This window comes from Oryzias latipes, chromosome 13 (genome assembly GCF_053564925.1).
Source record: "Oryzias latipes strain Hd-rR chromosome 13, Olatipes_Hd-rR_3.1".
Lineage (NCBI taxonomy): Eukaryota > Metazoa > Chordata > Actinopteri > Beloniformes > Adrianichthyidae > Oryzias > Oryzias latipes.
The window spans coordinates 7529386-7552578 of record NC_136249.1 but is presented as its reverse complement, the minus strand read 5'-3'; the positions used below and the strand labels follow the sequence as shown (position 1 = coordinate 7552578).

General features: G+C 41.9%; 1 protein-coding gene across 1 annotated transcript in view; it reads left to right on the top strand.

Moving 5' to 3' along the window:
- Window positions 1–2115: 2115 nt before the first annotated feature.
- Window positions 2116–23193, top strand: part of LOC101175181 (von Willebrand factor A domain-containing protein 5A-like) — a 34512-nt gene continuing 13434 nt past the window's right edge. The window contains exons 1-6 of the mRNA XM_023961605.2: window positions 2116–2194; window positions 2278–2392; window positions 2481–2639; window positions 2726–2826; window positions 16269–16489; window positions 16939–16974. Of these exons, the coding sequence (XP_023817373.1) occupies window positions 2381–2392; window positions 2481–2639; window positions 2726–2826; window positions 16269–16489; window positions 16939–16974 (529 nt within the window). The 5' untranslated portion in view covers window positions 2116–2194; window positions 2278–2380. The remainder of the gene's footprint in view (window positions 2195–2277; window positions 2393–2480; window positions 2640–2725; window positions 2827–16268; window positions 16490–16938; window positions 16975–23193) is intronic.

Below are 23193 nucleotides of genomic sequence, written 5' to 3'. Positions count from 1 at the left end.
CACATGGATTAGTGTTTCCAGTCGCGTCCCGACAAAATAAAGGCTGATGTTATTCCCACATGTTTACGTGCAGCCAGGATGCAGATTGCAGCACCACCCAAAGCTAATGTTGTTAGCCCGTGTTAGCATACTGCTAATCCTGGTTTCTGAATCTTTCAGGCTCCATTCTTCAACAGAAAAAGCACTGACCACACTGAATAAAATTAAAATGATGAGCGAACAGGCGCTTCATAATAATCGTAACATTATTAAAAGCAGGTTTAGAAGATCGTCTCGTATATTACGGAGCTGACATATCAATGTATATAGCTGCTCGGCAGAAGTCATATCCTTTTTCGGTTTTGCAAACCCTATTGCGCATGTGCGAATGTAGGGCTGCAGCTATCGATTCTTTTTGTAATCGATTAATCTAGCACTCTTTGTGTGTGTTTTTGAACAACCAAAACAAATAATGCATAACAAAAATGATGTGGTTGTAAAATGAACAAGCATTTGATTTTAATGATGCAATGTATGGGGGGGGGGGGGTGACAGAAGACTTTGAAAGGGTGGCACAACACCAACATGGAAGGCCATTAAAAATAAAAGAATCAGAAAAACATATTTGATCATTATCATTGTTTATATTTCGTGTAAAAATAATGCCTTTGTTATTTTTGCAATGCTTAAAGAAGCCTCGCGGTCCGCCGAAAGGCGAGCTACCGCCTGTCCCAGCCCCTGCCTCTCGGCGCCCCCTCGATGGTCTTAGCTGAGTGTCCCGCGGGGTCCGAAGCGTTTACTTTGAAAAAATTGGAGTGTTCAAAGCAGGCCTGGTGGCCTGAATACCGCAGCTAGGGGCTCTCGCAGCCCGCCGAAGCGTCCCGCGCTGGTCGCCGCGGAGCGGCTGACGCCGCCACTCGCTGACTGCTGGCGGCACGCGCGGGTCCCGCGCCTAAGGCGTCGGGGTTCCAGCGGTCGCGCAGATGTCTTCTGTTCAGATGCTGAATCATGGAAGATGTGCTGTTGTGGAATGCCAGCTCTATTTTGCAGTAGAGACACTGCACCTTGTTCTCTTCTTTATTAAGTGTGTAATGATCCCACACTTTAGGCAATTTCTGCCGTTTATTTATAGATCTATTCTCCGCCATCGCGCCAACTAAATTCAAAAGGTCCGTGTGAATAAACGGTCCGTGTGACACAATCAAATCCCTGCGCGTATAGTGCGCGTCATAGGAATTTAACGAGGCTTCGAGGCAGAGTTTTTGCCTCGAGGAATTTTTGTAATCGAGTAACTCGAGGAATCGTTTCAGCCCTATGCGAATGATTTATTCCGACCAAAAGTGTGACCCATGTGAACGTTTGTTATATTCTGAAAACATTTTTCTGGGCCCATGTACACGGTTGGATTCTAATCGACCATTGATCCGATCAAGACATTTTGCACATGTAACCACGGCTTATGGGGTCGACTCGTAACGTGGCGGGGGCGTGGCATCACGATGGTGTCTCTCCATCGGGATGTCAGTCACCCATCACCGTCCATCGGCACAACCCTTCTCCAGATCCAAAATAAAACTTCCTTCAGTGTCAGAAAACCCCCCAGAAATAATCTTGTATGTATTTTTTTTTATATTCCTGCGGTCCAGTACCAAGTGACCCACAGACCGGTACCGGGACAGTAATTTCACTGGTTTAAAGTATAAAACACAACAAACACATATTTGTTCTTTCTGCTTACAGTTTCCTCAAATGTTCATTATTGTGTTCTTTAGTGACTCCTGGTTGTTTGTTGTGGTGTTTGCAGGGCTTACAGGTCTTAGATTCCTGGTGAGCTTAATTACAGCCCCTAAGATTCCCTACAGTCTGTCCTTTTCTGCACGAGTGTCCTCTCCTCGTCCAGTTTCCAAAGTAGAGTCCAGCTGTTCTCTGGAGCCTCTTCAGTACCTGAACACTGATCACACAGAGGCTGCTGTAAGTAAACAGCTGTGAGAAGTAGTTGTTGCTGGAAAGAAGATGCAAAGGTTTCTTCATCTTTGTGTTGTTGGTGTGCAGGTGAAGCTGGCTACAGGACACAAGTTTGACTGTTTGACAGGTTTTTCTGTGTGATTTTGTGTAACTTCTGTCTTTCCACTCAGTTGTTTGTCTTCACTGATGGAGAGGTGGGGAACACCAAGGAAGTTCTAGATCTAGTTAGGAAGAATGCAGGTTCCCACAGGTGAAAGCACTAAAACACAGATTCACTGCATGTGTCCTGTGTTTGTGTGTTTTGTGTGTTTAACACCAGTGTGTTGTTTGCAGGTGTTTCTCTTTTGGGATTGGAGAAGGAGCCAGCTCTGCTCTCATCAATGGGTTGGCTCAGGAGGGCAGAGGTCACGCTCAGTTCATCACAGGAAGTGACAGGATGCAGGCAAAAGTAAAATAGCAAACAACTAAATTCAATAATACGCCTTTATTGAGCAAAATAAACTTTTATATGTTATTCACTGTTTCCTAACCATCAGGTGATGCAGTCACTGAAATTTGCACTACAGCCTGTTGTCAAAGACATCTCTGTCACATGGGATTTACCAAAGGGAGTGTCTGCCACTGTCCTCTCTCCACCAATCACAACAATTTTCCAGGGTCAGAGGTCACTGGTTTATGCCCAACTCTGTGGAAAGGTACTGGTGAGATCTCCTTTAGGTTTTGTGTAGAAGTTGTGTGTTTGTGCATGCACTGGTCTCTAAACTGTATTTTGTTTTGTCAGAGTTCCCAAACAGACTGCAGTGTGACGGTGAATTACACTCTGGGAGATCATCCCTATGAGAGCAAACAACAGTTTAACCTGAATCCTGCAAAGGACACTGGGTAATACACATTCTTTTTTATTGTGTTTTTTTCTGACTTAAATGATATAAAACATTTATCCTACTGTACTGTCTGTCCCCTCTGAAACATGACGTAGCTTTCAGCTATACAGCTAGCTGAACTTTGTTTCAAAAAACAAGACGTTTTCTTTTTGAAGTTGCTTTAATTAACATTCTTGTAATCTGGGTTATAAAGTGAAACTGTAAAAATACAGAAATAAGAACAGTCATTAGTCTTTTTAAATAATCGGAAAACATCAAACAAAGGAATCAAGAATTTTAGCTGTCATGAACCACACCAGACAATGTATCAAACTGCACACGTCTAACAGCACAGGATTTGCGTTTAACTTTAAACGTATAAGTATGGATGGGTACCGAGCTCCGGTATTGAACGAGCCCCGGGGCAACATTCTTCAAGACCGCAGTATCGTTAAGATCTGACCTCAACGGTTCTGCTATCGGTACTGGAGAAGTCACATTTTTTTTGTGTACCACAAAATATAAACGTTATCTTCCATATTTAACTCACCAAGTCAGTCAATTTTCCGTTAATTAATGATGATATTCATTTTGCTATTCTCGCTGAAGAGGAGAAGTCTGGCTGGCTATTTATGTGTACAGGGGGCGGGGCTGTTGTGCAGGCAGTACACGGCGAGCGCGTAAAATGAATTAAAACTGTGCTGGAGCGCCCCGACTATCGTGTCAACCTGCTGCTATGATGACCGTATTTAGCACTCTCTGTATAGAACACAGTGGAGGGGGGCGAGAAAAAACAACTCTCAGCTGCAGAGGATATGAACAGGTGAACAGGTAGAGAGGAAAAGCAGGTAGAGAGGCGGGGGAGGGGCTTTGGCTTCAAAGAGATGGAAACATGGGCGTCAGATTAAAGGCCCGTACACACCGGGACGAATATTCGCCAGGCGTTATTCGCCAGCGTTTTTAGCCACGTTTTTTGTGTTCACACCCAGGCGATTTTCGCTGACGATGAGCGGAGTGAACATGTAATTTCATTCCCTGACATTAGATGGCGCTTAATGTAAACAGAAATACTCCTGTTCACAAGGTGGCGCTGCGCAACTTTACGCTTCTTAAACTCGCTTTTCACTCAGAAGAAGAGAGCAAGTATTTACGCGCTTGTCAGAATAATACAAAGAAAACATGAATATTTCAAGCACCAGTAGCTCCAACTGGTGCTTGGTTCGGGGATATTTTAGAATGTCCGTCATTATTTCTCCGCGGCAGTGTAGATGCAACTCGGCGTCTATCTTCTTCGCTGGTATGTGTGCTCAGCAAGGCAGTTTTGTGTTTGAGCGCCCCCAAGTTGTGTTTTACTGTAACTTCAGAAGCTCCAGACACGTGTGCAAAAGCGCCATTCTCATTGGTCGAATAGATTTCGACGCAACGCGTCAAAAAAAAAAAAAAAACGAACCCGAGGCGTTTTTTAAAAAGTGACGCTTTGACTCGTGGCGTTTTTTCCCGTCGGTGTGCACACTCACATTGGTGCCGTTTGTTTAGTCACGAGGCGTTAAACGTCTGCGAAAATCGCGGGCGAAATTCGTCCCGGTGTGAACAGGCCTTAAGACGCAGTTTTCACTGTGGGAGTTGAAGCAGAGACTTTCTCTGGGATGATCTTATGAACTATGAACATTTATTTAATTTGTTTTATATTTACATCATAACAGCAATATGTCAAAACATTGCTGTTTATTTTTCTTTAAATAACTTCTTTTTTCATGTATTTTACTTTTCAAGTTGGAAAAATGTATAAAGTAAAATGTTTTGTTAAAAAACATTGTTGCATGATGAGGAAATAAAACAGTTTATGTTCTTAATTTGTTATTTATTTATTTTTGTCCTCAAAAAGTATCGATAAGAGTATCGTTAAAATACCGGATCGATCAGCAGTATCAATAAGAGTAGTAGTACCGTTAAAACCTTAACGATACCCAACCCTACTTATAAGTCAGTTTTAAATCTCTAAAACTCATTTAAACCCACACAAAATACATACAGGTGTACCTTCTGTAGAGAGAGGATCAACCTAAAGTTCGGTGGGTTTTGAATGCAAGACATGCGGGACATCAGCTCTCTGCATTTTCTCCTCCACTAGCAAACTTCAAGCAAGTCTGGTTGGGACTTCGCCAAAATAAGAACGGCGGTTTCAAAATAAAAGTCTCCATGAAAAAATACCTGGAAAACGTGCCTGAAAGGCAGAACACCTACAAATTAATTCTAATGTTTTCAAGATTTACAACCAAACATAAAATTGACAACATTTTTGTCAACATCCTGTGAATAAGCTTGGAACTAAAAGCAAATTGTCAGAATTTTTTCTGGTAGTTCATCCCGTTGCTTTCATACGACGGAGTATTAGGGCCACAAAAAAAAAAAAAAAAAGTTAAATTATGAGATTTTAAGTCGTAAATTTAGGAGATTAAAAACTCGTAAATTTACGACTTTTTATCTCATAAATTTACGAGAAAAAAGTCGTAGATTAAGGAAAAAACACCGAAGTTGTCCGTTTATCGGAACGTAGCTTGAAGATTAAGTATGTGGAGCCTTTTGTGAAGCTTCATTTCCGTATTATTATAGGTTTAAAACAAAGAGATTCTGAACCTTTTGGCGACTCAAAATCAGATTATTGTCAATGTAGCCATCTTTCCGGGGTTCAGTGTCAGTAAAGCGGAGTTTCATATGTAAAATAAGGAGCTCAGAGACACGTTTGGGTGCAGATGATCGCTGCAGCCTTTATTCTCCTTTTCATTCACATATCCTGAAGTTCATCTGTCTGATTACGTCATGAAGCTGTCATCCGAACACCAATGCGGAAGTAAACAGTCTTACAAACGCCTCCTCCTGCAGATGAAATGTCCTGTTTCAGCATAAAACAATAAAGAGGAATGAAAATTGTCTTCTATATTAGCTTTAGAACATTGAAAATGCCAAAAAAAAGTGCTCCTCCTTTTGTGTGACGGAAGCGTCACACAGACGTAGAGATCTTGTCTTTGGTGGAGGAAGAAAGGATTCAAGCGGACAGCTGCGGGGACACCCGACGGCTTCATCGGGCTGCAGTGATCCTGCAAACCAACCATCAATAAATAAAACTTTAATGAATCGTAAATCAAATAAATAAGCTTCCAGACATTTGGAACATTATCAATAAACATTCAGCTCACCTGTTCAACAAAGTTTAGTCGGTCTGCTCTGCTGCTGCACGCGTTCACCTGCTGCTATGCATATTCACTTCCACTGTAATCTCCTAAAATTACGAGTTTTTTTCTCATAAATTTACGACTTTTTATCGCCTAAATTTACGAGATAAAAACTCGTAAATTTACGACTTTTTATCTCCTAAATTTACGACTTTTTATCTCCTAAATTTACGAGATAAAAACTCGTAAATTTACTTTTTTTTTTTTTTGGTGGCTTTTTTTTTTTTTTTTTTGGTGGCCCTAATACTCCGTCGTACTTTCAAAATAGGTCTCCATGAAAACATAACTGGAAAACGTGCCTGAAAGGCAGAACACTCCCCACCTGACCTAATAAGGTCACTACTTAACTTTGTTGAAACATAGCCTTTCTAATCTGCTGGCAAAAGAACTATTTCTGAAATAGGTCTCTGAAATCTCTTTGAGGTTCCTTGTTCTGATGTCTTGAGTTGCACTTCTCTGACTCTGCCATCTCTTCCAGGGAAGACAGGAGTAACCTTTGCCGTCAGCCATTTCTTGCACTTCTTTTGACAATCCTTCATAGGTTCAACATCCCCTTCTTTCACATTTCTCATTGATATGGTCCATTTCCTCCGAGTTTGAAGATTGGGAGGATACAGTGGTGGACAAAATTGTTGGTACCCCTCAGTTAAAGAAAGAAAGTCCACAATGCTCACTGAAATGACTTGAAACGTTAGAAAAGTAACAATAAATTAAAACTTTATTGAAAATTAAATAATCAAAATCAGTCATTACTTTTGAGTTGTTGATTAACAGAATTATTTAAAAAAACAAACTAATGAAATAGGGCTGGACATAAATGATGGACCCATAACTTAATATTTTGTTGCACAACCTTTTGAGGCAATCACTGCAATTAAACAGTTTCTGCATTTGTCAATGAGCCTTCTGCACCTGTCCACAGGTATTTTGGCCCACTCCTCATGAGCAAGCTGCTCCAGTTGTCTCAGGTTTGATGGATGTCTTCTCCAAATGGCATGTTTCAGCTCCTTCCATAGATGTTCAATGGGATTCAGATCTGTTGGAAGACCCATGACCTGCGACTGAGACCAAGCTTTCTGACACTAGGCAGCATATTTCTATCCCGAAAGGCTTGGTAATCTTGAGATTTCATTTTACCTTGTTCAACTTCAAGACACCCTGTGGCAGATGCAGCAAAGCAGCCCCAAAACAGAACTGAGCCTCCTCCATGTTTCACAGTAGGGACAGTGTTCTTTTGGTTGTAGGCTTCATTTTTGAGTCTACGAACATAGAGCTGATGTGCCTTACCAAAAAGCTCTAGTTTTGTCTCATCTGTCCAAAGGACATTTTCCCAGAAGCTTTGTGGCTTGTCAACATGCATTTTTGCAAATTCCAGTCTGGCTTTTGTATAATTTCCTTTCAACAGTGGTGTCCTCCTTGGTCGTCTCCCATGAAGTCCACTCTGGCTGAAACAACCATGAATGGTGCGATCTGACACTGATGTACTTTGATCTAGGAGTTCACCTTTAATGTCTTTGGAGGTTGTTCTGGGTTCTTTGGATACAGTTCCAACATCTATCTCCTCAATTTGTCATCAATTTTCCTCCTCCGGCCACATCCAGGGAGGTTGGCTACTGTCCTGTGGGTCTTAAACTTCTGAATAATATGTGCCACTGTTATCACAGGAACTTCAAGCTGCTTAGAGATGGTTTTATAGCCTTTACCTTAACGATGTTTTTCTATAATTTTGTTTTCTAATGTCCTGGGACAATTCTCTCCTTTGCTTTCTGTTGTCCATGTTCAGTGTGGTTCACACCTTTTCACCAAACAGCAACGTGACTATTTGACTCCCTTTAAATAGGTAGACTGACTGATTATGGGCTTGAAAACAGCTGTTATGTCAATTAAAGGACATACCTGAGTTCATCATGACCCCAATTAGTTCTTAGTCTTTTATGGAGGTACCATCATTTATGTCCACCCCTATTTCATTAGTTTGTTTTTTTAAATAGTTCTGTTAATCAACAACTCAGAAGTAATGGCTGATTTGGATTATTTATTTTTCAATAAAGTTTTTAATTTATTGTTACTTTTGAACGTTTCAATTCATTTCAGTGAGCATTCTGGACTTTCTTTCTTTAACTGAGGGGTACCAACAATTTTGTCCACCACTGCATTACTGGGGCCAGCGATGCCAGAACTCGTCTGCAAAAGCTTGCACTTGTCTCCACTATTTGCCGCAGAGATCTTTGTTTGTGAACTGTCCTTCAGGAGGGGGCTTGACTTGTTCGTGGTATTTTGTCACTAGAAGCAGGGAAATGTGACTGTTCTTTGGCAAGATGATGGGGTTCCTTTTTGTTGTGTTTATCTGAGTGTGTTTTAGTCTACCACCAACACAAATCAAGTCCTCTTTCAGAATGGGATTCGGTTTTACAAGTTCACTGTTTCTGGGCACAGATTGTCCGAAGCTGTGTCGTTGAAATGCTCTTTCCTAAAGTTACAACGATGCACTGTTAAGTTTCCTCTGTTCCTCCCCACCTTGGTAGGCATTTTTGATCAGCCTGATGGAGCTGTTGCAGGATGTACATATAGATGGGCGTCCGTTTTCCAACACATCGTTCTGTATGTGCTTATGGTTTGTTTATGCGAGTTTTCCCAGACAAATACTTCAATCAGGACGCATCTTAGATCCAGTCTCTGGGCGAAAAGAGCGTTGGGGGACGTTTACTTCCTGGCAGACTTTATGAACTCTCAAAATGTCCATTTCGGTCAGGATTTCTGATTTGGGGGTCAAGCTCTGAAATGTCCTGTCATATCTTTCTCAGGTGCGGGTGACAACGGGGCTGCATCTGGCGTGGGGGCCAGATGCGGTCATTCAGTATCTCATTCCACTCAATGATGGACGGAAGTGAGAGGACTATTTTTCTATCAAGATTTCAATCTGGAAACCTTTTGCTTTGCGTCCGGAAGTTACAAATGGCCCAAGACATGTTTTCAATCTGTATGGGAACAACTGCCTTCTGAGGTTAAACAGTTCTAAAAAGACTGGGTGGACCAGTGGACCATTACTTTCCAGAATGGCATACATGTAGGCTGCTTTTTCACATTGACCTAAACTCGGACCTGACAAATTTTAGACGACACAAATCTTAGAGCAGGATCTACCTTTTTGCCCTGGTCCACAAACTTGAGTGCACTGTGAATTTACAGTCGCATTGGTGACGGTTTGCTGCTCCTCCCCACCGTTGTTTGTTGGGGGAGGAGACCTTGTAGAGACTTGGGGCAGTGTGCTAGCATGCATTGCTGTGTCGTGGCAGTCACTGTTGCACTCTGAGCACTTTACCAGGGTTTTACAGTCCTTTGCAAGATTACTGGTTGAGGTGCAGCATTTAAAAGAGATTCCATTTTCTCTAAGAATTGTTTTCTTTTCAATGATACTTTCAGCTCTACATTTATTGGGTGTGAGTTGTTGTGGATGGGGCAGTTTTTCCCCAGTCCTTAGGGGTTTTTGCAGGCAGATTTGTTAATGGTTTTGCTGCTGCTGAAACGTAGGTTCTGTGAACTGATATTCTGTTCCCAAAACTCCTCACGGGCTCTTCATGCACTTTTTCATAGTTGCGTGAAAATATGAAGATTGGATCATTCCTTCTATATGCTTCTTCACAGATGAAACTAGTGAAATAGTCAAATGGGGGGGGGGGGGGGGGGGTCTGTAATTTTCTTCCTTGAATTTTGGAAATCCGATCAAAAGACTCAGACCCGGGAGGTCCCACTGCAGCGACCCCGTTCACTGAGAAGGGTCAGTCACCGATATGGAGTATCCCTTTGAGGAAAACACTGGAGTTACAACTAACATAGAAAAGGAATAAATAAAATGTAAAATATACTTAAAACAAGAACAAAAAACAAATAATTACATAAATAAACCTTAATAGACATATAAAATATTAAGTGTGATTAAAAAATTTAAAATAAATAAATAAATGTATATGCATACACATATAAAACTAGTAGAAAGACAACATAAATAATTAAATATCAAATAAATTCCTAAAATTCAACTAAAAGCTAAATTAAAAAAGGTAGGTCTCAAGCATTCCTTTAAAAACATGAACAGTCTCTGCGGCCCTGAGGCTCTTTGGGAGGCTGTTCCACAGGCGAGGTCCATGAAACTGAAGGAGGCCACGCCGTACATTTTAGTTCTAACTTTTGGGAAAACCAAAAGGCCTGTATCAGAAAACTTCAGGGTCCGCGAAGGCTCATACTTTGAAATCATATCAGATAAATATGAAGGCCCGAGACCATAAAAACATTTATGAACCAATAAAGAACTTTAAAATCAATTCTGAAGCGCACAGGGAGACAATGCAGCGATTTTAAGATCGGTGTAATGTGTTCCCGCCCCCTGGTCCTTGTCAATACGCATGCTGCTGAGTTTTGCAGCAGCTGAAGGTTTGATATTCTTGTTCTGGGAAAACCAGAGAGCAGAGTATTACAAGAATCTAATCTGCTGGAAATAAAAGCATGCATTAGAACCTCTGTGCTGGCAAGAGAGAGAAATGGGCGGACTCTGGCAACGTTTTTAAGATGATAAAATCCTGTTTTTGTAAAATTTTTAATTTGTGGTGTAAAATTCATCTAAGTCAAGAATAACATCTAGGTTAGGGTTGTGCCGATGGACGATATCATCGTCCATCGTGATGGGTGACTGAAATCCCGATGTAGAGACCACCATCGTGATGCCACGCCCCCGCCACGTTGCGCGTCGACACCATAAGCCGCGGTTACATGTACAAAATATCCTGATGGGATCAATGGTCGGATTAGAATCCAACCGTGTAGATGGGCCCAGAAAAATGTTTTCAGAATATAAAAACGTTCACTAAGGTCACAATTTCGGTCGGAATAAATCATTCGCACATGCGCAGTTTGAAAACCGGAAGGGGATACAACTTCCGCCGAGCTGCTTTTTTTCCAAACTTTATTGAATGTAACAATTCTGAGCCGGTTTAGCTCGTGCTGGTTTGCGGCGCCTTCCGTCCGTGAAACCAGGGTTCGACTCCGGGCTGCTCCCTGTTCCCTTCTCCACCTCTGTGCCGGTTCCAAGCCCGGTTTGAGAAGGTTGCGTCAGGAAGGGCATCCGGCGTAAAACATTGCCAAGTTTACCATGCGACTTGTTCGCTGTGGCGACCCCTGATGGGAAAAGCCGAAAGAGACACAAATTGAATGTAACAATTCAATACAAAACGATAACAGCGCCGAGCGGCTATATATATTGACATGTCAGCTCGGTTAAATACGAGATGATCTTCTAAACGTGCTTTTAATAATGTTACGGTTATTATGAAACACCTGTTCGCTCATCATTTGAATTTTAATCCGTGTGGTCAGTGCTTTTTCTGAACGGAGCCAGGATTAGCAGTATGCTAACACGGGCTAACAACATTAGCTTTGGGTGGCGCTGCATCCTGTGAATAACATCAGCCTTTATTTAGTCGGGACACGACTGGAAACACAAATCCACGTGATTGTTTGAATGTTTTCTAAGGACTGAGCGACATTTCTGCTTTGATGCTCAAACCTCTGTGTGTCTGCTGACGATCCGAGCTGTGCTCAGACACACGTTTAGACCCGGTTCTGAGTTCGGTAGGTTAGGTAGTACTCCTAGAGCTGCGGGACGGATCGCAGTCTTAAATCTCCCACACATACCGCTCATGTACCCCCCCCCCCCCTCCTTCCCATCAAACACAAAGCTGTAAATCCGCGCTCCGCAGGTCCACTTCGCACTTCGCTAAGTGCGGGAGTGGACTACTTCTTTTCTATCTTGCTTGTTACTTTTTCTGTTAAAGTCACTTCCCTCAGTTTATACTGGATCATCGCGGATTAACCATTAGTTGGGAAATAAAATGAAAAAAGCAAAATAACGAATAGCAGTTATATAAGAACGAAAAATGTAAAAATACCCCCCCCCCCCCCCCCCCGACGATGTCATCGTCCATCCCGATGGTTGACAGCAAACATCGTCAACGGCCAAATTAGGGGACATCGCCCAACCCTAATCTAGGTTTTTCACACACTGAGAAGTTTTGTAATTCTTTGGTTTAGATAAAAGGATCTCTCACTTTTCTTCAGAAACGATCACTAAAACCTCTGTTTTGTCCTGGTTTAACTGTGCGAAGTTATCTGCCATCCATGACTTAATGTCTAAAATGCATTTTAATAGTGTGTTGACCGACTCTTTGTCATCAGGAGACACAGCGATGTAAAGTTGAGTGTCATCAGCGTGGCTATGCAGGGCTCCAGACTGCGACCAAATGGTCGCATTTTGCGACCAAAATTTGAGAGTGTGCGACTAAATTTTACATCCAGTCGCACATGTGCTACCAGTAAATTTGCCTCCCCCACCCTTCGTATTTTTTATACATTAAACGTGGAAGGGGCACGTCAATGATCAATGAAATAATCAATGAGACGCGAGCCCACACGCAGGCAGGTAGACACACACACTCGCGCACATATTCATGAAACGCGAGCACACACTCGCATGATACCTGTCTGTGAGGCGGCCAATGCGTATGAAAAGAATAGGGAAAGTCACTGTGAGTGGCTAAAATGCGTGTAGGGGGAGGGGCCTAGAGATATTCGCGCGCGCGTAAACATCTGTGGGAAGGAAACGGAGACAAATATCATCACAACTTGATATGTGCACGCGTCTGAGCTATGGGTAAGCGAACTATTGATTCGTTCTTCCGACCTGCGGCTAGTGTACCAGGGCCAGAGTGTACAGCGGGGTCTCAAACTCGCGGCCCCCAAGATGATATTTTGCAGCCCCCGCCCTAATATGAAAGTTCAATTTTAATACGGCCCGCCAGTTTGTATGAAAGACACTTTTTCATTGTTGTGCGCGGAGCTGACCAACCAATCACAGTGGGGTATATGACTCTTGGGGGGCATGACAATGACAGGGTTTGAAAGCAGGAAACCTGACAGCCCCCTCCCTCCCCGGACCACATTAAGGAGTTCCTTACTTTCCTTTAGAACGTATTTATTCGCTCGTAATTTTCTAAATACATGCAGTCTATGCTGAACTTTTCTCTGGGCCGCACAGACCCGGAGGAAGGTTTAGGGTTTTGGTTAAGCGCGGCGGCATGTCACCCCGACCACAAACGGTTTATGCACGGCTGTTAGGGCAGCTCACCGCTCCCTAACAGCCGGGAGTCGGGTCAGCTGAGGAGAATAAATGTCCCACAACTACATGCGTGACAGCTAACGGGGCTTGAACTTTAAATATGTGCGAGTGACAAGATTTAGTCTTAGACACACTGAAAACACGTTGGGGAAAATGCAACGATAGACGTGTTTAAGATGATCCAGCGCCGCGCCTGGATCGTTGGGGAGACCAGGCGAATGAAGGACAACAGGAAATTGGAGTTGTCCTTACCATTCAATTTAGTTTTAATATTCCTCTCTCTCTCAGTATGATCTGTGTTATTATATATTTTATACTTATTTGAATGTTTTGTAATGTATGTAGCCTTTTTTTTTAATCAATTGGTATTTTAAATTATTTTGATTGATCACTGAACTACAAAAACCATCCCGACACATGTCCCATAATGCATTGTTTTGTAGTCTGTAGGGCAGCTTTCAGTCAGTGCAGTACTAAATTTCCAGCTGCGTTCGCTCAGGTTGGGGCCTTGCTCCCACCCCTTTCTCATGATATTTTTGTTTTGATTGACCGGAGATGTTGGAGCAAAAACAAAAATATACATCACACACCAGGTGATCTGTGCAGCGTCTAGTCCACCTGGGTGATCTCAAACACGCTTATTGTGCATCTTGGCTGCACTTATTTGGTGTCACCAACATACATTTCCATCCGTTTTCTTTACTTATTTGTACTGTCATGACAGCGATGCTTTTGTCTGTTTACCTTGTTGTTGCATCTTCAAAAGTGCAGATTAAAATGTGACACTGAATTAGAAACAGCACATTGTAATTTTTTTATCTATTATTAAAGTATTTACTAGTAATACAGTGGAGATGAGTAGATTTGGTTAGCATGTTGATTTACGGTATGCGCCCCTAAAATTTTCAGTTGGGGGCCACAGTGCTCCTAGTGAAAAAAGTTAGTCTGGAGCCCTGCTATGAAAACAAACGCCATGCCTCCCAATGACGTCCCCAAGTGGCAGCATATATAAATTAATAAGTAGTGGGCCTAAAATTGAACCTTAGGGGACCCCACAGTTGATGTCAAAGACCTTTGAGGAACATGTATCCATACTTACGTAAAATCTTCGATCTATGAGATGGGAGTAAAACCACATTAGTATGGTACCAGAGATGCCCAAACCTCTCAGCTCCCATGTTCTCATAAATATCACGTGCACTGAATAGATAGGTTTTCTGAAAACTCCTCCTGACCCATCTGCCGCGCCGGGCCGTCCTAGTGTCAGCCAACCAAGAAAGTGTGGTGTAACTGAGAAACTGCTCCTGTTTTTTTTGTTTTTCTCTACTTGTTATAAAATGTTCAATACACATTTCTTCAATGTTTAACTATATTCCTTTATATCATTCGAACTAATCATAAGGTCAGCCTTTTTTTTTAGTACTAAGTATCATACAGCAAGCCTTTTTTTTCCTCTGCTTCTAACTTTGTTTTGCTTAACTGTAGCTCTGCTTTTTTTGCTGCATTTTCCACTTTAAGGTTTGCTTCAGCACGACACCCTTGCCTTTGCTGCTTCTGCTTGAGCACGTGCCCAGATAGCTGCACTAAATGCGGAGGAGCAAGAACCTTTTTGTGGTTTTTGATTCTTTTTCTAACTTAGCTGCTTCCTTTTTGTCATCCTTTTTTCTTTTAGTTAAATTCCCGATTTTTCTTGACCTTTTCAATGCTGTCCTTGCCAAAACGTGACGTAGCTTTCAGGTAGACAGCTAGCTAAACTTTGTTCCAAAAAACAAAACGTTTCCTTTTAAAGTTGCTTTAATTAACATTACCGTAATCTGAGATACAAAGAGAAACTGTTGAAATAAAGAAATAAAAACTGTCATTAGTGGTCTTTTTACACCCGACAATGAATGTGTCAAACTGCACACGTCTAACAACAGCACAGCATTTACGTGTAACTTTAAAACCACACAAAATACATACAGGTGTAGCTTCTGTAGGGGATCAACCAAAAGTTCACCAGGTTTTGAATGCAAGACACGCGGGACATCAGCTCTCTGCATTTTCTCCTCCACTAGCAAACTTCCAGCATGTCCGATTGATGGGACTTCGCCAAAATAAGAGCGGCGGTTTCAAAATAAAAGTCTCCATGAAAACATACCTGGAGAAGGTGCCTGAAAGGCAGAACACCTACAAATAAATTCTAATGTTTTCAAGATTTACAACCAAACATATAATTGACAACAAACATTTTTGTCAACATCCTGTTAACAAGCTTGGAACTAAAAGCAAATTGTCAGAATTTCTTCTGGTAGTTTAACATGTCGCTGCTTTGCAGGTCTTACCTTTGTTGTTTTTGTTGGAGAATCGTCATTTATTTCAGTCTGAGATTGAACATGTTTGGTGATCCGCTTCAGGTGATAAAACAGGTTGGTGGTATATGTAGTTTTAGAAGGAACTTGCCTTCTCCACAATTTACAGTGCATGTTACTGTTTTCTGTCGAATTTTAAATACCGACCATAGGCCGCACTGGGTTATAGGGCGCAGTTTCAGTTATGGATAATTTTTTGGTATTTGACTCATACAAAAGGCGCAACGGGTGTTAGGGCACGGGCATGTAAACACATACCGGTAAAACATGGTTGCTAGTGTGTGTTTAAAAAAGGCTGCAGGAGCAAAACTGAGTTGGTTGGGGTTTTTTTTTAACAGTCATAAAACAGCATCAAAAAATCCACATTACTCGCCATGTGGCAACTAACCCTCTAACTTTTACTCACCAAAGTGGAAAAAATAGCTCACGACAGGCGAGTTTTTATTTGGGACCCTATCAAAATAAGATTCACTACAAATTTTTCTATCGAGAAAATTTCTATCGCGATATATATTGATATCGTTTGTTATCCCAGCTCTTGAGTGTCAAGAATACATTAAAAACATTATAAAATTTTCTGACAAACACCATAAAACCGTTATAAAACAGAAAAGTCATCCCTCACTATACAGTCAGACAAGGACAAAAGACTACAATTGGTTTCATTTTTTCATCCTCACCTCCCTTTTTCCTTCTCTTCTGTTTGTAGGTTAACAGTCCACAGGTTAGCTGCTCGTATTTTGATTCGTTCTCTGGAGTCTGAGGAAAGAGAGAACAGAGGAAAGTCAGATGAAGACATGAAGAGGAAGGTGGTGGAGCTCAGTGTCCAATCAGGAGTGAGCATTCATCACACTGCCTTCATTGCTGTCAACAAAGACAATGGTGATGCTGTTCAAGGACCTCTGGTGCGCAGAAATGTTCCAACCCCTGGTGAGTCTTTTACCATTTAAACTGTAGTCCAGAACTAGGGGGCAAAGGGTGGGGGAAGGACGAGATAAGAGCATGTCAACCCTTAAACGATAGAGAATGACTGAAAGTTGTGCGCAGAGTGTGGAGACAAATGAATTTACCAGGTTTGGCGCAGACTGAGTTCAGCTTGATAGAACATCTACCGTTACACTGAGCGATGCAGCAACTGACCTGAAAGACAAGATCATGTCTAGAATGAACACCAGACAACCCAGACTCTACCTACAAGGGTTAAGCTGACATACCTCCTTTTTGAGTGGTGGTATGACAGAGAAGGTTCAGAGTGGGGGAGGTTTGGGGTCTGCAGGGCACGAGACCACTCAGCACCCATTCAGGTGCAGGTGGGGACCGGGTGGGGCCATAGATTCGATTCTGTGTTCAATAATTTGTGTTTATTTCTTCTTCTAAAGGTCTTCCCATGATGTCCTTGTCTTCTGCTCCTGTGGGTAAGTGAAAAGAGGAATGAGAAAATTCAAAAATTATTTAGTCTATTCTTTATTTTTAAAATGCACAAAGACACAACAACGTGTAAATAAACAACTAAAAATTAATTTTAAAACAATAATTGGGCATTAAAGAGACTCATTTATTTAATAAATTGCTTTAATTTAGTTTGTGAAAAAAACAAATGTTTTTGAATTTCATGTTGCTGACTTATATCTGTTTACATTTTATTCTAGTGGAGCAATATTCAATCTCTCCAAGATTTTGTGAAATGGCGATCGCACCAATTCCCGCAAATTTAATCAAAAAAAATAATTAAAACTTATTTTACCAACAGGCGCAGATACTTCTCTTTCTGTTAAAGATGAGTCAGAAACTTTTCGTCTCCTCCTGTGTCACTGCCAAGGCTTCTGCTGTTCTGTCCACCCCTCTGAGTCTGCATTTCCATTCTTCTGCATCTTTTTTCTCTCTGAAAATACATCTAATAAGCTGGTCTTTGAATTTGATTTACAACATTGTTTTCATGCTATGGAATAGAAAAGTGGACCCCTCCTGTTCAGCTACATCCACCAATGATACATGGGGCAAGTGGAGTAGTGATTGACTTATAGACTGAAAAAAAATGATGCAATTTCTGAAAATATTATAGCAAAGTTGACAAACTTGACCACACCAACAAGGTGAGCGTTCAGCAGGTCACCCACAGACTTCGCTGCTTTGTTCCCAATAGTGTCATCAGGATTGACAAAACAGGCTGATGATATTGTGCCAGCATATCAACAAACGGACACTTTGTGGCTTTTCAACTTTTAATTGGAGCTCATCTTAAAGTATTTAGGAGCAGATGATGTTTGAACCGAGCATGTTTGTAGTTCTTTGCATTTGTATTTCTTACAGTGATGAAAGTCTTCCGGGAATTCCCGGAAATCCGGGTTTTTGAGCAAACCGAACGTACTTTCCGGGAAATAAAGACCTGATCTCTACGGACAAATCGCTTTCCGGATTAAAAAATGGTCTGAAATCAGCTAATTTTAGCTTTATTTTCTATATTTCTCCGCAGATCGCTTCCTTTATGGTCGTGGCCATCTCTCGTCTTCCCGGCCTAATTGACCAATGACGGGACGTTTTAGTTGCTTTCAGATGCGTCGACGGGTCTGATTGGCTCTGTCTGCACCACGTGGTCAGCGTGACTTGCTTCCCTAGAGACCAAAACTGGCGGACCCACGCTAAACTTTCACAAACACATCTGAAGAGTTTGCGATCAAATTTGTGTTAAAATAATGGCAGGCATCGTCATTATTGAGCGTGGTCACGACCTCAGTTGTGAGAAGACGATAAAAAACATATTGAAGTGGTCTTGGCTGGAAAAAAAAGATTTTTAAGGTAGTGTAGGTCAAATACTTTTTTGTGTAAAATAATCTCAAAACCACATTTTGAAATAATTTCAATTTTAGTTTTGAGTTTCAGTTTTTATTTTGAATACATTTCTCTATCTAATTTATTTGTATTTCCTAATTACCATGATTTAGTTCAGTATAGTTGACGTTAATTATAAGTATTTGATGGTTTGGACCCGCACTCCCTTAAAAAATAATGTTTACAATGTTTAGCTTAGTTTGTATGTTTGTTTTGATATTTCCCAGATTACTTAGTATTGGTGTTAAAGAATTGATGTATTATGTTATAGAATTAAAGTTTAAAGCAGATCCCATATTTTGATGGAATTATAGTTTGAGAAAACAGTGCAAGTGGATGTTGTACATCAGTCATTTCTAAAGCAGAAATAATGTATAAATAACTGAGGTATTTTCATAGAATATCATAGTTACTGGTGTTCTTTTTGCCATTTGGGGCTTTGATGTTACTATATTTTAGCAATTGTATGTTTTGCAGCTTTAAGGAAAAGCATAGATTGTAGGATTGTGTTACTTTGAGCAATTTTCCAAATTCTTTTTTGGGACCAGCAAGTCCTTAATGGAGAGTCAAACTAGGGGTTTGAATGACAAATCATGATGCTCCAATTAGTCTTAGTTTCTTGATAAAGAAGTGAATAACTAGCTGCCAGAATGCACCAGAATGCATCTAAGACCACGTATTTTTCCAAAATTTCGCTCTGTGCCCGCCATATCGCTCAAAGAAAAGTTCAGGGATTTTTTCCTTACCTGACTTTCATCACTGTTCTTAGAAATATTCAAACAAAAAGCACGGAATTCATTTGAACAAAGATGACCCTTTTTTTTAAAACACGTAAAAACAATTTTTTTTAATTGAATGCAATACGCTTCCATCATAGTAGTACCTTTTCTTAAAAGCTACTTTCATACTGCACATTATAAATTAGTTTACTGTGTAAACTAGTAAACAACTAGGACAAGGACATGCAATGCAGGGATTTTAAAATCAGGGTGATTTGAGGTCTTGATGAGAACTCGTGCAGCAGAGTTCTGGAGAAGCTGAAGTTCTTAATGTTTTTTTTGTCTTGCTCCAGTCCAGAGTGTGACCGACAGGTCCAAGGCAAAAACAATTAAATAACACTCCAGCGGTTTGTGTGGATTCAAATTGCTTGCGATTTTAAATTTTACTGCAGGTAACCCGCCGCTACTTCCAAAGAGGCTCTAAAACACAGACCATTTGTCCATGAACCATATTTCACATGCTCTTTTGTAAGACATGGCCCCTCCCCTGTGCCAGGTGCTTCCACTTTAGCCTAATGATTGAATTTTGGTCAGGGTGTGTGTATGTTTGAGTTCCTGTGTGGAGTGTCAGACAGAGAAACTGCCACATTACCTCCCCCCTCTCCTGGCGCCGCCGTGGTGGCCCACCAAGTCACGTAGTCTGCCATCAGATTGGTTTTACCAGCTCCGTGCCATATTTTAAAGCAGAAAGGCTACAGGTCGAGGTACCAACGGTCACCCTGGCATTTCATGGTGCCAATCCAGGACAAGGCTTTGGGGTCTGTTTCCAGGTCAAACTCACGCCCCAGAAGATAGTAGCGAAGACTTTCCAGGGCGCACTTAATGGCTAGGGCTTTCTTTTCTATGGTGGAATACCTCCCTTCTCTGGGCTCCAGTTTCAGGCTGAGGTACAACTCTTCTTCCTGGTTACTCTGAGTCAACACAGCTCCAATGCCAACACCTGAAGCTTCTGCTTGGACTGTGAAGCGCTTCCGGATGTCAGGAATACAGAGAACACGTGAAGAGCACTGACTGGCAGAGTTTGCTGACAGGCAGGAAAGGCAAGCTAACTGACTGGCAGAATTTCATGAGGCACAATAATCTGGCATTTGCTGAAGGGTCCATCCTAGAATAAATAGTCTCTTGTGATGAGGAACACGTCCACTCTGTCCAGATGTTCATTCCATGATGAGGGGTTTGCTTCCACCACACACCAAAGAGCCATCTCCAGATCTTGGTTTGCCCTCTCAGCCTGCCTGAGGCCGGGGCTGAGGTGAAGCATTCCTTTAGGGTGTTGAGGCCGTGGCCGCTTCTTCCATCCACTGGAACGGAACAGAAGGAGAGGTTGGCCAGGTCAGGAGAGCAGTAGTGCGACTGTAATAGCAGAAAAAACGGCGGTAAAAGTTTGCAAACCCAAGGAAACACTGGAGCTGCTTCACAGAGGTTGGTACTGACCAGTCCGCCACCGCACTAACTTTCTCTGGGTCTGCTTTGATCGTTTTGCGCTCAATAATGTAACCAAGGAAGGTAATGGAACCCTTCTGGAACTCACATTTCTCTGCCTTGACAAACAATCAGTTCTCCACAAGTCGTTGTAGCCCCTGTCGGACGTGTAGTACATGCTCTGTAATCGTGGGAGAGAAAGATGAGGATGTCATCCAGGTAAACAAATACAAACGGTTGAGAAAATCCTGTGGAACATTGTTAACGGGGTGTTGGAAGACTGCAGGGGTATTGCAAAGGCAAAATGGCATGCCCAGATATTCGAAATGTCCCAAAAGGGTGTTGAAGGCTGTCTTCCACTCGTCCCCCTCCCTTATTCTTACAAGATGGTAGGCATTTCTTTCCAGTTTGGAAAAGACCATAGCCTCCTTAAGGGTGTTAAAAGTAGACTCCATAAGGGGTAGAGGATATTTGTTCTTGACTGTGATGTTATTCAGTCCTCGGTAGTCCACAGAGGGGATGAAGGAAACCATCCTTTTTGGGAAAGAAGAAGAAACCAGCCCTCCACTGGGGAGGAAGAAGGTCTAATAATCCCAACGGCTAAAGACTCTGTTAGGTAGGCCTCCATGGCTTCAGTCTCAGGTCTCTACACGTTAAAGAGACGGCAAGGAAGCACCAGGTAGGAGATTGATTGCACAATATTATGGGCAATGCGGCAGACGTAAGAGAGCCAAGTCCTTTCTGAAAACCTCACTAAGGTCATGGTAAACCTCTGGAATAGCTGACAGGTAAGGAGGAGTAGGAGGGGGAGAAGCTGGAAGTCCTGAGGGAACAGCAGAGCGGAGGGAGGAGGTATGGCAGGAACGACCCCATTTCAAAATGCTCCCTGATGTCCAGTCAATGTGGGGGTTGTGCAGAGACAACCACGGATGCCCAAGGATGACTGGAGAATCAGGAGAGGTGACAATTAGAAACTGGTGTTGTTCATGGTGGTTACCAGAGATGGAGAGCTAGACTGGGGCAGACCGTTCAGTAATCCGATACAGAACCCGTCCATCCAAAGCCCGTGCTAAAATGGGAGAAGATAAAATCTAGTGAAAGACCAACCTGGGAAGCCAATGTATGGTTGAGGAAATCTGCCTCAGCTCCTGAGTCCACCAATGCTTGAACTGGAAAATAGGACCGGCCAACACAACATAGCTGAGAGAATGGTTCTAGGGTGGGGGATATTATATAGATAGATAGATGACTTTATTAATCCCACAATGGGGAAATTTCATTTCTGTGGCAGGAACACGACATTCAGAAATAATCTATATAATATAACATCAATAAAGGACATCACAAATGACATTTATATTAAATAATTTAAAATATTACTAAAATTATTATGAAAATTATTATCAAAAATGAGATTCTTATTAAATAAAAAAATAAATATTAAATAAATAAATACAGCTGCAAAAGTGTAAAAAACATGCGGTCTGCAAAACATGTAAACTGTAAAAAAAAAAAAAAAAAAAAAAAAAGGTAACGCAGTGGGGGTTGTGGCTGTCAATACTCCCACCACTACTGATGACCTCCTTCTTTTGGCCAGATAGGACAGGAGGCAAAGACATGTCCAGAGGTCCCACAGTAGAGACACGCACCAGTGGAGATCTGTCGCTGATGTTTCACGGCGAAGAAGCAAGCTCGGCCCAGTTCTATGGGCTCCTCAGATGGAGGGCTATTTTGAGTAAAGCGGAGATGAAAAGGAGGATTTGAAGAGGACTGAGGCTGGGGACTGGGTCCTCGTTCTCTTGCTCGGTCTCGCAGCCGGTTGTCCATCCTTATGGCCAGGGAGATTAACTCATTCAGAGTTGTGGGTGGATCTGTAATTGCCAGCTCATCCTTTAACTGCCCATTAAGGCTGTTGATGAACATCGCCTGTTGCGTCTCTCTATTCCAACCTATTTCTGCAGCCACAGTCTGGAAGTCCACAGAGTGCTCAGCTACACTCCTGGCTCCTTGTCTGATGGTCATGATTTGCCTGACGGGGTCACTTCCTCTCACCGGGGGGTCAAATACTTGTCTCAGTTCTTCCACAAAACCGGTGTAGGAGAGTTTACTAAAGCCATTATGATCAACCGATGACTCCACCCACTCCAACGCCTTTCCGTCAAGGAGACCGATGAGATATGGCACTTTGGCTCTGTCACAGGCATAAGTGAGGGGTTTTTGTTCAATTTTCAAAGAACTTTGAACCCAAGTCCCTGCCAATCACGTTTAGAGGCTCAAACAGAGGCAAACAAAACCATTCAAACGTGCCCCCATATTGCACAATGAAGATGTAAATAAATAAAAAGCTCTTTGAAGTTTTACAAAGTAAATAAAACAAAGGTGAATAAAACTGGAGAAATATGTGACAAATATTCAGTAGTCCCAGTTAAGCAGGACCAGATTCTGTGTGTCCTCCAACTAAGTGGCTGTCTTGGGCTCAGAAATTGCAGAGATCTCACTAAAGATGCTCTCACTTGAGACGGATGAGGTTGGTTGTCAGATAAATGCATCTAAACATTAAAGAAAAACCCAATTAGAAATAATAGACCACAGCAAGAATCAAGT